At 39.4% G+C, this 13081-nt stretch overlaps 1 protein-coding gene across 1 annotated transcript in view; it reads left to right on the top strand.

Moving 5' to 3' along the window:
• Nucleotides 1-13081, top strand: part of LOC128656482 (dystonin-like) — a 958955-nt gene that overhangs the window by 847449 nt on the left and 98425 nt on the right. Inside the window, 1 exon segment of the mRNA XM_053710402.1 lies at nucleotides 2563-2769. Within this exon segment, the coding sequence (XP_053566377.1) occupies nucleotides 2563-2769 (207 nt within the window).

The following is a 13081-nucleotide window of genomic DNA, read 5'->3' as shown; positions in this document are numbered from 1 at the left end:
TGTCTGCCACTAGCCATGTGCGTGATCACAATGCTATCTATATGGCCTACATGAGCTTGCTCTCCCCTGCTATGAAAAGTAAATAAAATACTTAGAGATTATCATATGTGCCTCCCTAGGTTTGCTTTCAACTAGAATACCAAGAGAACAAAGCAAAATTGTTGATAAAAGAAAATTGGAAAGTTGTTTAAAATTACATGGCCTATTTGAAAAATTAAAGTTTTTTTTTGACTTTACTGTCCCTTTAACCCCTAATCTGCCGACCGGACCTCGCCGCCACTATAATAAATGTATTAACCCCTAAACCGCCGCACTCCCGCCTTGCAAACCCTATAATAAATTGTATTAACCCCTAATCTGCCCTCCCTAACATCTTTGACACCTAACTTCAAGTATTAACCCCTAATCTGCCGACCGGACCTCGCTGCTACTCTAATAAATGTATTAACCCCTAAAGCTAAGTCTAACACTAACACCCCCCTAAGTTAAATATCATTTTTATCTAACGAAATAAATTATCTCTTATTAAATAAATTAATTCTATTTAAAGCTAAATACTTACCTGTAAAATAAACCCTAATATAGCTACAATATAACAAATAATTATATTGTAGCTATTTTAGGATTTATATTTATTTTACAGGCAACTTTGTATTTATTTTAACTAGGTACAATAGCTATTAAATAGTTATTAACTATTTAATAGCTACCTAGTTAAAATAAATACAAAATTACCTGTAAAATAAATCCTAACCTAAGTTACAATTACTATCAATAAATAAATTAACTAAACTACCTACAATTACCTACAATTAAATCAACTAAACTAAATTACAAAAAAAACAAAACACTAAATTACAAAAAAAAAAAAAAGATTACAAGAATTTTAAACTAATTACACCTACTCTAAGCGCCCTAAAAAAATAACAAAGCCCCCTCAAAATAAAAAAATAAAATGCCCTACCCTATTCTAAAATAAAAAGTTAACAGCTCTATTACCTTACCAGCCCTTAAAAGGGCCTTTTGCGGGGCATGCCCCAAAGAAAACAGCTCTTTTGCCTGTAAAAAAAACATACAATACCCCCCCCCCAACATTACAACCCACCACCCACATACCCCTAATCTAACCCACCCAAACTCCCCTTAAAAAACCTAACACTAAGCCCCTGAAGATCTTCCTACCTTATCTTCACCCAGCCGGTTATCACAATCCGTCCAGAAGAGGGTCCGAAGTCTTCATCCTTTCCGGGCAGAAGAGGACATCCGGACCGGCAGACATCTTCATGCAGGCGGCATCTTCTATCTTCTTCCATCCGGCGCGGAACAGGACCATCTTGAAGCAGCCGACGCAGAGCCATCCTTCTTCACGGACGGACTTACGACGAATGAAGGTTCCTTTAAATGACGTCATCCAAGATGGCGTCCCTCGAATTCCGATTGGCTGATAGGATTCTATCAGCCAATCGGAATTAAGGTAGGAAAAATCTGATTGGCTGATTGAATCAGCCAATCAGATTCAAGTTCAATCCGATTGGCTGATTGGATCAGCCAATCAGATTGAGCTTGCATTCTATTGGCTGTTCCGGCTTGAAAGTGGGCGTTAGACCTTTTCCTGACTGACTCTAAATACCAGCGGGCGGCCAAAACCAGCGTTAGTTGCCCTTAACGCTGGTTTTGACGGCTAACGCAGAACTCTAAATCTAGGCGATTGTTTTCAAAACAGATTGAGGTGGCAAAGCTGCTAACCAATCAGCTGTCAGATAACTCTACACGGGGTCTTAACACTTACCAGTATTGATTTGCTGATGTGCCAGTATTGCCAATTGCTATATTTGCTATATTGCTAGATTTTCTTTTAGCTGTTCTGTTCCTAGATGTCCATATGTAAAATAAAACCAAGCTTTGAAGTCATATAGGTACCTTATAGAGCTAATGATGATAATGATTTCAACAGTCTTGACAAATATGTCCCTATACCCCCATATAGGGACATATTGGGAAATCCATTGTCAGTCTGTAATTGTAAAAAAGATTAAGAACCTCTGTTCTAATTTCGTTAGAATATGTAATATAGTATGTTTGTAATATTAGCATCACTGGTCCTTTTCAGAGATTAAACGTACATACTTGCAGTGTCGGTAGAGCTAAAATAAAATACTCTGAGTTAGAGCATGTCATTTTTGCATTTCAATGTCCATTTAAATATTAAAGCTAACTTATTTCTTTGTTACAGCTAAACAATGGTAGTTTATAATATATTGCAGCACTTAAAAACAACTTTTTAATGTTTGTGGAAGCATATTCCTGCCCACCAATAGAACTGCAAGAGCTGTGGTTATGAGCCAGTGAACTGATGCTTCAGTAGATTTTACACACATATGCTCTAACATATGTTTAACTTAGCCTTTTTACTTGCAGAAAATATTAAACTAGTGCTATTTCATATGCAAAAATTAATATGTTCCTTTTAATCATTAGAACTTTTTTTTATTTATGTATCTGGTTACTGTGTAACACTTGTAAGTGCTTGTAGCATACTTACATCTATTCATTTTTCCTCAGGAATTAAAGCAAGAGGCCAAGTCCAATAAGGCTTTGTTAGACTCCTTGAATGAAGTCAGCAGTGCTTTACTGGAACTAGTCCCATGGAGAGCGAGGGGAGGACTTGACAGGATGGTTACAGAAGATAATGAGCGGTACAGATTAGTAAGCAACACCGTAACACAAATGGTGGAAGAGATAGACGCTGCAAAACTCAGATCTCAGCAGGTAAACACAAATCTATTGTTTTTTTTTTTATCAGGCTATACAAATGATCCACTATATCTCTAGACCATAACATACATTTTCGGAAAATTCATCTTGTCAACCGTTAAATGTGTATTAGCAAAACAGGATTTTCCATGAAAAGCTAAACAAGGGATGTTTTTAGGATTTGACATTTTGAACCAAAACTAATCCTTATATTGTCAAAGCCACCTGCTTGATTTTAAGAGTCCATGTTCTCTGCTAACAGAATGCTTTTCAAAACAAAAGACTGAAAGTAGATATGAAATATGCTTAATATTTTATTACATTAACTTCTAAGTAATAATCCACTTAAAAGATATATATATATATATATATATATATATATATATATATATTTATATATGTATATATATATATATATATATATATATATATACATATGGCCAAAAGTATGTTGACACCTGTATGAATTTTATTATACATCCCTTTCCAAAACCATGGGCAATAATATGGATTTGCCCCCCCCCCCCCTTCCCTTTGCTGCAACTCTTCTGGGGAGACATTCCACAAGATTTTGGAGTGTGTCTGTGGGTATGTGTGCCCATTCAGCCAAAAGAGCATTTGTGAGGTCAAGCACTGATTTTGGACAAGAAGGACTGGCTCACAATCAGCATTTCAATTCATTCCAAAGGTGTTCAATTGAGTTGATTCAGGTCTCTGTGCAGGCCACTCAAGTTCCTCCACACCAAACTCGTTAAACCATGTCTTCATGGTCCTTGCTTTGTGCACAAGGCTCACAATCATGCTGGAATAGGGAAGGGCCTACCACAAACTATTTTCACAAAGTTGGAAGCACCAAATTGTCTAAAATGTCTTTGTATCCAGTAGCATTAAGATGACCCTTTACTGGGACTAAGGGGCCTAGCCAAACCCTGAAAAACAACCCCAGACCACCATTACTCCTCCACCAAACTTTACAGTAAGCAGTCAGGTTGGTAGTGTTCTCATGGCATCCACTACACCCAGATTATATCAAACCGCCAGAGATTTAACCATGATTCATCACTCCAGAGAACACATTTCCACTTCTCCAGAGTCCAGTGGCAGCACACTTTACACCACTCCAGTCGATGCTTGGTATTGTGCATTGTGATGCTCTTTACTTCCTTGTACCCTGCATCGTGTTACAGCCATCAACCAATCAGAGACTTCTATAAGTAAAACATATATACTATGATTTCTTGCACATGCTTAATAGCAGCTGGTGCCTCAGAAAGTGTGCTCTGTAAGTGATGGTAAATCTTAGCGTTTCAAAAACGCTAGGATTTACCAGCACTAAAAATAAAGGTGACCTTCATTTATGAGTTTAAAAAAAAACTGTGTTAAACCTTTATTTCACTGCGGCTTTACTGCACGTCTATTGGCTAAAGGGTGGAAAAGTCATCTCATTGAGAAAAAACAACAACTTTTGCTGTAGGCATCTGGAGCTGCTTAGGTTAGTAGTGAAGCAGTGACAAAATAAAGGTACAATCTACACAGTTTTGTTTTTAAACTTTTGAATGAAGGTCACCTTTATTTTTAGTGCTGGTAAATTCTAGTGTTTTTGACACGCTATGATTTGCCATCATTTTAAAGTGAATTTGACAGTTGTTGTTTTTTTTTTTACCTGCATGCTGTATCTGAATCATGAGAGTTCAATGCCTTTACTGACCCTTTAAGAGAACCTGGAAAAATCAGACATCAATGACTCAAGACTCAATGTACAATTAAATAAAAAAAGGGGAGACTAGGAAGCGCTCCGAACAGAGCTAAAGTGTTAATATTATTGGAAAGACAAATGAACAATTATATCTAATCCTAAAGGCCAATGTAGAAGATTAACCGCAGTGGCTAGGAAGCCAGATGTAACAAAATATCTATTTGATGTGACAGAATGGTGCTGGTTCCAAAGTAAATAATATTTAATATTTAGACATGAGCTTGACAAAGAAACTAATTTTGAAACGCGTTGCTGACGTGACTCCAATGTGGAGCACACCTGTTAAACTGATTGATTTACAGACCTGACTCTGGGCAGTGCTGTTATTTTGATGCTATGTCATATCTTGTGTCTAAATTCGGTGGAGATTACCTGGCCAGTCAGCTTCTATATTCTGTCAGAGACTGTAACTATTGAGTTTGCCACCTGATATATTTGCTGGAGTTTGCAATATATTTGAGAGATTACCGAGACCCCACGGCAGTCAAATATACAGCGGATATACAACTCCATACAGGAAAAGATCCGACAGCGTATCTAGACGCCAGCTATAGCAGTTTTTACTGTGAGTACGGATTGTTTTTTTATCATTTTGTTGTCTGTGATATTGCACTAAAAGAAACTCCTACTCTCTACATACAGGAGGATACTGATTCTTTAATCATCTATTTAAGAGGACAGTGCACTTGGGTTCATATCCTGTTTCCCCAAAGGATCTGTTTGTGGACTAGACACTGGTTACAGATTTCCCTCATTTCCCTCTCTAGTCAGAGAGTGTGCTTGTCTTACAAATAACCACAACATTTTATCTTTGTGACTTGCATTGTTAATATTTTTTTAACATTCGTTTTTATTTTTCTGCATCTATATTCATTGCACTGATATATCAATTGCACTTATATTTATTGTACTATTAATTGTGTTCTAAGGTCGACCTTATTATTTTTGTATTTTGTATTTTTTATTACTTATATGTCTAAATATTAAATATTATTTACTTTGGAACCAGCACCATTCTGTTACATCAAATAGATATTTTGTTACATCTGGCTTCCTAGCCACTGCGGTTAATCTTCTACATTGGCCTTTAGGATTAGATATAGGGGGGTAGTTATCAAGCCGTCAACCTCAAATACGCTGGAATTCCGCAGCGTATTTGTGGCGAGGCTGATTTGCCTTAGTTATCAAAGGCTACAGACCGGCAAAAGTAGAATTTTGTGACGTAAACTTCGATCCGCCGGACTCAGTCCGACACAGATCGATTCTTACGTCACTACAGATGTTCCGCACACAAGTGTGGCACAATCTGACTACTTTTGCTAGTTATCAAAAAACTAGCAGGTACGCTCGGCACTTTTCCGGCCCAGCGTACCTGGTTTTCAAACCGCCACCCTGGAGGCGGTGGATCCCATAGGAATCAATGGGAGTCTGACCATAGCGAAAGTACAAGTTCGCTTCTGCCAGACATCCCATTGATTCCTATGGGAGATGTCTGCACCTAACACCCTAACATGTACCCCGAGTCTAAACACCACTAATCTGTCCCCCCTACACCGCCGCAACTAAATAAAGTTATTACCCCCTAAACCGCCGCTCCCGGAGCCCACCGCAAGATACATTATACATATTAACCCCCGCTCCCGGAGCCCACCGCAAGCTACTCTATACATATTAACCCCTAAACCGCCACTCCCGGAGCCCACCGCCACCTACATTATACCTAGTAACCCCTATCCTGCCCCTCCTATACCGCAGCCCTCTATAATAAAATTATTAACCCCTATCCTGCCCCCCCTACACCGTCGCCACCTATAATAAATTTATTAACTCCTATCCTGCCCCCCATACACCGTCGCCACCTATAATAAATTTATTAACCCCTATCCTGCCCCCCACTACGCTGCCGCCACTGTAATAAAATTATTAACCCCTAAACATAAGTCTAACACTAACCCTAACACCCCCCTAACTTAAATATTAATTAAATAAATCTAAATAATATTTCTCTTATTAACTAAGTTAATCCTATTTAAAACTAAATACTTACCTTTAAAATAAACCCTAATATAGCTACAATATAAATAATAATTATATTGTAGCTATCTTAGGATTTATTTTTATTTTACAGGTACCTTTTAATTTATTTTAACTAGGTACAATAGCTATTAAATAGTTATTAACTATTTAATAGCTTACCTAGCTAAAAAAAAGAGAAATTTACCTGTAAACTAAAAACTAACCTAAGTTACAATTACACCTAACACTATACTATACTTTAATAAATTATTCCTATTTAAAATAAATACTTACCTGTAAAATAAACCCTAAGATAGCTACAATATAATTAATAATTACATTGTAGCTATCTTAGGATTTATATTTATTTTACAGGTAACTTTGTATTTATTTTAGCTAGTTAGAATAGTTATTAAATAGTTATTAACTATTTAATAACTACCTAGCTAAAAGAAATACAAAATTACCTGTAAAATAAATCCTAACCTAAGTTACAATTAAACCTAACACTACACTATCATTAAATTAAATAAATAAATTACCTACAAATAACTACAATTAAATACAATTACATAAACTAAGTTACAAAAAATAAAAAAAATAAGTTACAAACATTTAAAAAAATATTACAACAATTTTAAGCTACTTACACCTAATCTAAGCTCCCTAATAAAATAACAAACCCCCCAAAATAAAAAAATGCCCTACCCTATTCTACATTAAAAAAGTTCAAAGCTCTTTTACCTTACCAGCCCTTAAAAGGGCCTTTTGTGGGGGCATGCCCCAAAGAATTCAGCTCTTTTGCCTGTAAAAGAAAAATACAACCCCCCCAACATTAAAACCCACCACCCACATACCCCTAATCTAACCCAAACCCCCCTTAAAATAACCTAACACTAATCCCCTGAAGATCATCCTACCTTTAGTCGTCTTCACTCAGCCGACGAAGAGGACATCCGGACCGACAGAAGTGATCCTCCAAGGGGCGCTGAAGAAATCTTCCATCCGATTAAGTGATCCTCCAAGCGGCGCTGAAGAAATCTTCCATCCGGGCGAGGTCATCTTCCAAGAGGCGCTGAAGAAGTCTTCTATCCGGGCGAGGTCATTTTTCAAGCCGGGTCTTGAATCTTCATCCCGCCGACGCGGAACATCCTTCTTTCCTGACGGACTACCGACGAATGAAGGCTCCTTTAAGGGACGTCATCCAAGATGGCGTCCCTTCAATTCCGATTGGCTGATAGGATTCTATCAGCCAATCGGAATTAAGGTAGGAAAAATCTGATCAGCCAATCAGATTGAGCTCGCATTCTATTGGCTGTTCCGATCAGCCAATAGAATGCGAGCTCAATCTGATTGGCTGATTGGATCAGCCAATCGGATTGAACTTGAATCTGATTGGCTGATTCAATCAGCTAATCAGATTTTTCCTACCTTAATTCCGATTGGCTGATAGAATCCTATCAGCCAATCGGAATTGAAGGGACGCCATCTTGGATGACGTCCCTTAAAGGAGCCTTCATTCGTCGGTAGTCCGTCGGGAAAGAAGGATGTTCCGCGTCGGCGGGATGAAGATTCAAGACCCGGCTTGAAAGATGACCTCGCCCGGATAGAGACTTCTTCAGCGCCTCTTGGAAGATGACCTCGCCCGGATGGAAGATTTCTTCAGCGCCGCTTGGAGGATCACTTCATCGGATGGAAGATTTCTTCAGCGCCCCTTGGAGGATCACTTCTGCCGGTCCGGATGTCCTCTTCAGTTCCATCGGTGGCTCGGCTGAGTGAAGACGACTAAAGGTAGGATGATCTTCAGGGGATTAGTGTTAGGTTATTTTAAGGGGGGTTTGGGTTAGATAAGGGGTATGTGGGTGGTGGGTTTTAATGTTGGGGGGGTTGTATTTTTCTTTTACAGGCAAAAGAGCTGAATTCCTTGGGGCATGCCCCCACAAAAGGCCCTTTTAAGGGCTGGTAAGGTAAAAGAGCTTTGAACTTTTTTAATGTAGAATAGGGTAGGGCATTTTTTTTATTTTGGGGGGTTTGTTATTTTATTAGGGGGCTTAGATTAGGTGTAAGTAGCTTAAAATTGTTGTAATATTTTTTTAAATGTTTGTAACTTATTTTTTGTAACTTAGCTTTTTTTATTTTTTGTACTTTAGTTAGTTTATGTAATTGTATTTAATTGTAGTTATTTGTAGGTAATTTATTTATTTAATTTAATGATAGTGTAGTGTTAGGTTTAATTGTAACTTAGGTTAGGATTTATTTTACAGGTAATTTTGTATTTCTTTTAGCTAGGTAGTTATTAAATAGTTAATAACTATTTAATAACTATTCTAACTAGCTAAAATAAATACAAAGTTACCTGTAAAATAAATATAAATCCTAAGATAGCTACAATGTAATTATTAATTATATTGTAGCTATCTTAGGGTTTATTTTACAGGTAAGTATTTATTTTAAATAGGAATAATTTATTAAAGTATAGTGTAGTGTTAGTTGTAATTGTAACTTAGGTTAGTTTTTAGTTTACAGGTAAATTTCACTTTATTTTAGTTAGGTAAGCTATTAAATAGTTAATAACTATTTAATAGCTATTGTACCTAGTTAAAATAAATTGAAAGGTACCTGTAAAATAAAAATAAATCCTAAGATAGCTACAATATAATTATTATTTATATTGTAGCTATATTAGGGTTTATTTTAAAGGTAAGTATTTAGTTTTAAATAGGATTAACTTAGTTAATAAGAGAAATATTATTTAGATTTATTTAAATAATATTTAAGTTAGGGGGGTGTTAGGGTTAGTGTTAGACTTAGGTTTAGGGGTTAATAATTTTATTACAGTGGCGGCAGCGTAGTGGGGGGCAGGATAGGGTTAATACATTTATTATAGGTGGCGACAGTGTAGGGGGGGGCAGTATAGGGGTTAATAAATTTAATATAGGTTGCGGCGGGTTCAGGGAACGGCGGTTTAGGGGTTAAACTATTTATTTATTTGCGGCGAGGTGCGGGATCAGCAGGATAGGGGTTAATAACTTTATTATAGAGGGCGACGGTATAGGGGGGCAGGATAGGGGTTACTAGGTATAATGTAGGTGGCAGCGGTGTCCGGGAGCGGCGGTTTAGGGGTTAATACATTTATAAGACTTGCGGCGGGGTCTAGGGGCGGCGGTTTAGGGGTTAGTAACTTTTTTTAGTTGCGGGGGGCTCCGGGGGCACCGGTATAGGGGGTAGAACAGTGTAGTTTAGTGTGAGTGCTTAGTGACAGGCTAGCAAGAAAGCTGTCAAACAGCCGAAGAGCAGCGAGATCGGATGAGTGATAACTCTCACAGTCCGCTGCTCATCGCCCCGCGGCTTTTTGACAGCTTTACTTGATAACTTAGGCGAATTTTTTCAGGTCCGCGGCGGCGATGTGAGGCGAGCTTAGGCGGGCGTATTGGGCCGGCGAAGGCAGGAAAGTTGACACGTTGATAACTACCCCCCATAATATTTGTTCATTTGTCTTTCCAATAATATTAACACTTTAGCTCTGTTCGGAGCGCTCCCTAGTCTCCCCTTTTTAATTTAGTTGTCTCTTTGCATTTAGGGATTAGTAAGATCCCTTTAACTAGTTGGAGTGTGTGTTATTGTATATTTGGCGCTGGTCACGTTTTGATTCTTCTTAAGACTCAATGTACATCAAAAACAGAATTTATGCTTACCTGATAAATTACTTTCTCCAACGGTGTGTCCGGTCCACGGCGTCATCCTTACTTGTGGGATATTCTCTTCCCCAACAGGAAATGGCAAAGAGTCCCAGCAAAGCTGGTCACATGATCCCTCCTAGGCTCCGCCCACCCCAGTCATTCGACCGACGGACAGGAGGAAATATATATAGGAGAAACCATATGATACCGTGGTGACTGTAGTTAGAGAAAATAATTCATCAGACCTGATTAAAAAACCAGGGCGGGCCGTGGACCGGACACACCGTTGGAGAAAGTAATTTATCAGGTAAGCATAAATTCTGTTTTCTCCAACATTGGTGTGTCCGGTCCACGGCGTCATCCTTACTTGTGGGAACCAATACCAAAGCTTTAGGACACGGATGAAGGGAGGGAGCAAATCAGGTCACCTAAATGGAAGGCACCACGGCTTGCAAAACCTTTCTCCCAAAAATAGCCTCCGAAGAAGCAAAAGTATCAAATTTGTAAAATTTGGCAAAAGTGTGCAGTGAAGACCAAGTCGCTGCCTTACATATCTGGTCAACAGAAGCCTCGTTCTTGAAGGCCCATGTGGAAGCCACAGCCCTAGTGGAGTGAGCTGTGATTCTTTCAGGAGGCTGCCGTCCGGCAGTCTCATAAGCCAATCAGATAATGCTTTTAAGCCAAAAGGAAAGAGAGGTAGAAGTCGCTTTTTGACCTCTCCTTTTACCAGAATAAACAACAAACAAGGAAGATGTTTGTCTGAAATCTTTAGTAGCCTCTAAATAGAATTTTAGAGCACGGACTACGTCCAAATTGTGTAACAAACGTTCCTTCTTTGAAACTGGATTCGGACACAAAGAAGGTACAACTATCTCCTGGTTAATATTTTTGTTGGAAACAACTTTCGGAAGAAAACCAGGCTTAGTACGCAAAACCACCTTATCTGCATGGAACACCATATAGGGCGGAGAACACTGCAGAGCAGATAACTCTGAAACTCTTCTAGCAGAAGAAATTGCAACCAAAAACAAAACTTTCCAAGATAATAACTTAATATCTACGGAATGTAAGGGTTCAAACGGAACCCCTTGAAGAACTGAAAGAACTAGATTTAGACTCCAGGGAGGAGTCAAAGGTCTGTAAACAGGCTTGATCCTAACCAGAGCCTGAACAAATGCTTGAACATCTGGCACAGCTGCCAGTCTTTTGTGAAGTAAAACAGATAAAGCAGAGATCTGTCCCTTCAGAGAACTTGCAGATAATCCTTTCTCCAAACCTTCTTGTAGAAAGGATAGAATCTTAGGAATTTTTATCTTGTTCCATGGGAATCCTTTAGATTCACACCAACAGATATATTTTTTCCATATTTTATGGTAAATTTTTCTAGTTACAGGCTTTCTAGCCTGAATCAGAGTATCTATTACAGAATCTGAAAACCCACGCTTTGATAAAATCAAGCGTTCAATCTCCAAGCCGTCAGTTGGAGGGAAACCAGATTCGGATGTTCGAATGGACCCTGAACAAGAAGGTCCTGTCTCAAAGGTAGCTTCCATGGTGGAGCCGATGACATATTCACCAGGTCTGCATACCAAGTCCTGCGTGGCCACGCAGGAGCTATCAAGATCACAGAGGCCCTCTCCTGATTGATCCTGGCTACCAGCCTGGGGATGAGAGGAAACGGTGGGAATACATAAGCTAGGTTGAAGGTCCAAGGTGCTACTAGTGCATCTACTAGGGTCGCCTTGGGATCCCTGGATCTGGACCCGTAGCAAGGAACCTTGAAGTTCTGACGAGACGCCATCAGATCCATGTCTGGAATGCCCCATAATTGAGTTATTTGGGCAAAGATTTCCGGATGGAGTTCCCACTCCCCCGGATGGAATGTCTGACGACTCAGAAAATCCGCTTCCCACTTTTCCACTCCTGGGATGTGGATCGCAGACAAGTGGCAGGAGTGATCCTCCGCCCATTGAATTATCTTGGTCACTTCTTTCATCGCCAGGGAAGTCCTTGTTCCCCCCTGATGATTGATATATGCAACGGTCGTCATGTTGTCTGACTGAAACCTTATGAATTTGGCCTTTGCTAGTTGAGGCCAAGCTCTGAGAGCATTGAATATCGCTCTCAGTTCCAGAATGTTTATCGGGAGAAGAGACTCTTCCCGAGACCATAGACCCTGAGCTTTCAGGGATTCCCAGACCGCGCCCCAGCCCACTAGGCTGGCGTCGGTCGTGACAATGACCCACTCTGGTCTGCGGAAGCTCATTCCCTGTGACAGATTGTCCAGGGTCAGCCACCAACGGAGTGAATCTCTGGTCTTTTGATCTACTTGAATCGTCGGAGACAAGTCTGTATAATCCCCATTCCACTGTCTGAGCATGCACAGTTGTAATGGTCTTAGATGAATTCGTGCAAAAGGAACTATGTCCATTGTTGCAACCATCAATCCTATTACTTCCATGCACTGCGCTATGGAAGGACGAGGAACAGAATGAAGTACTTGACAAGAGCTTAGAAGTTTTGATTTTCTGACCTCTGTCAGAAAAATCCTCATTTCTAAGGAATCTATTATTGTTCCCAAGAAGGGAACTCTTGTTGACGGGGACAGAGAACTTTTTTCTTTGTTCACCTTCCATCCGTGAGATCTGAGAAAGGCTAGGACGATGTCTGTATGAGCCTTTGCTTTTGACAGGGACGACGCTTGAATCAGGATGTCATCCAAGTAAGGTACTACTGCAATGCCCCTTGGTCTTAGAACCGCTAGAAGGGACCCTAGTACCTTTGTGAAAATCCTTGGAGCAGTGGCTAATCCAAATGGAAGTGCCATAAACTGGTAATGCTTGTCCAGAAAAGCGAACCTTAGGAACTGATGATG

Source organism: Bombina bombina, chromosome 4, assembly GCF_027579735.1.
Source record: "Bombina bombina isolate aBomBom1 chromosome 4, aBomBom1.pri, whole genome shotgun sequence".
Lineage (NCBI taxonomy): Eukaryota > Metazoa > Chordata > Amphibia > Anura > Bombinatoridae > Bombina > Bombina bombina.
Note: the sequence above shows the minus strand (reverse complement) of the source record. Positions and strands in the feature narration are given on the sequence as shown.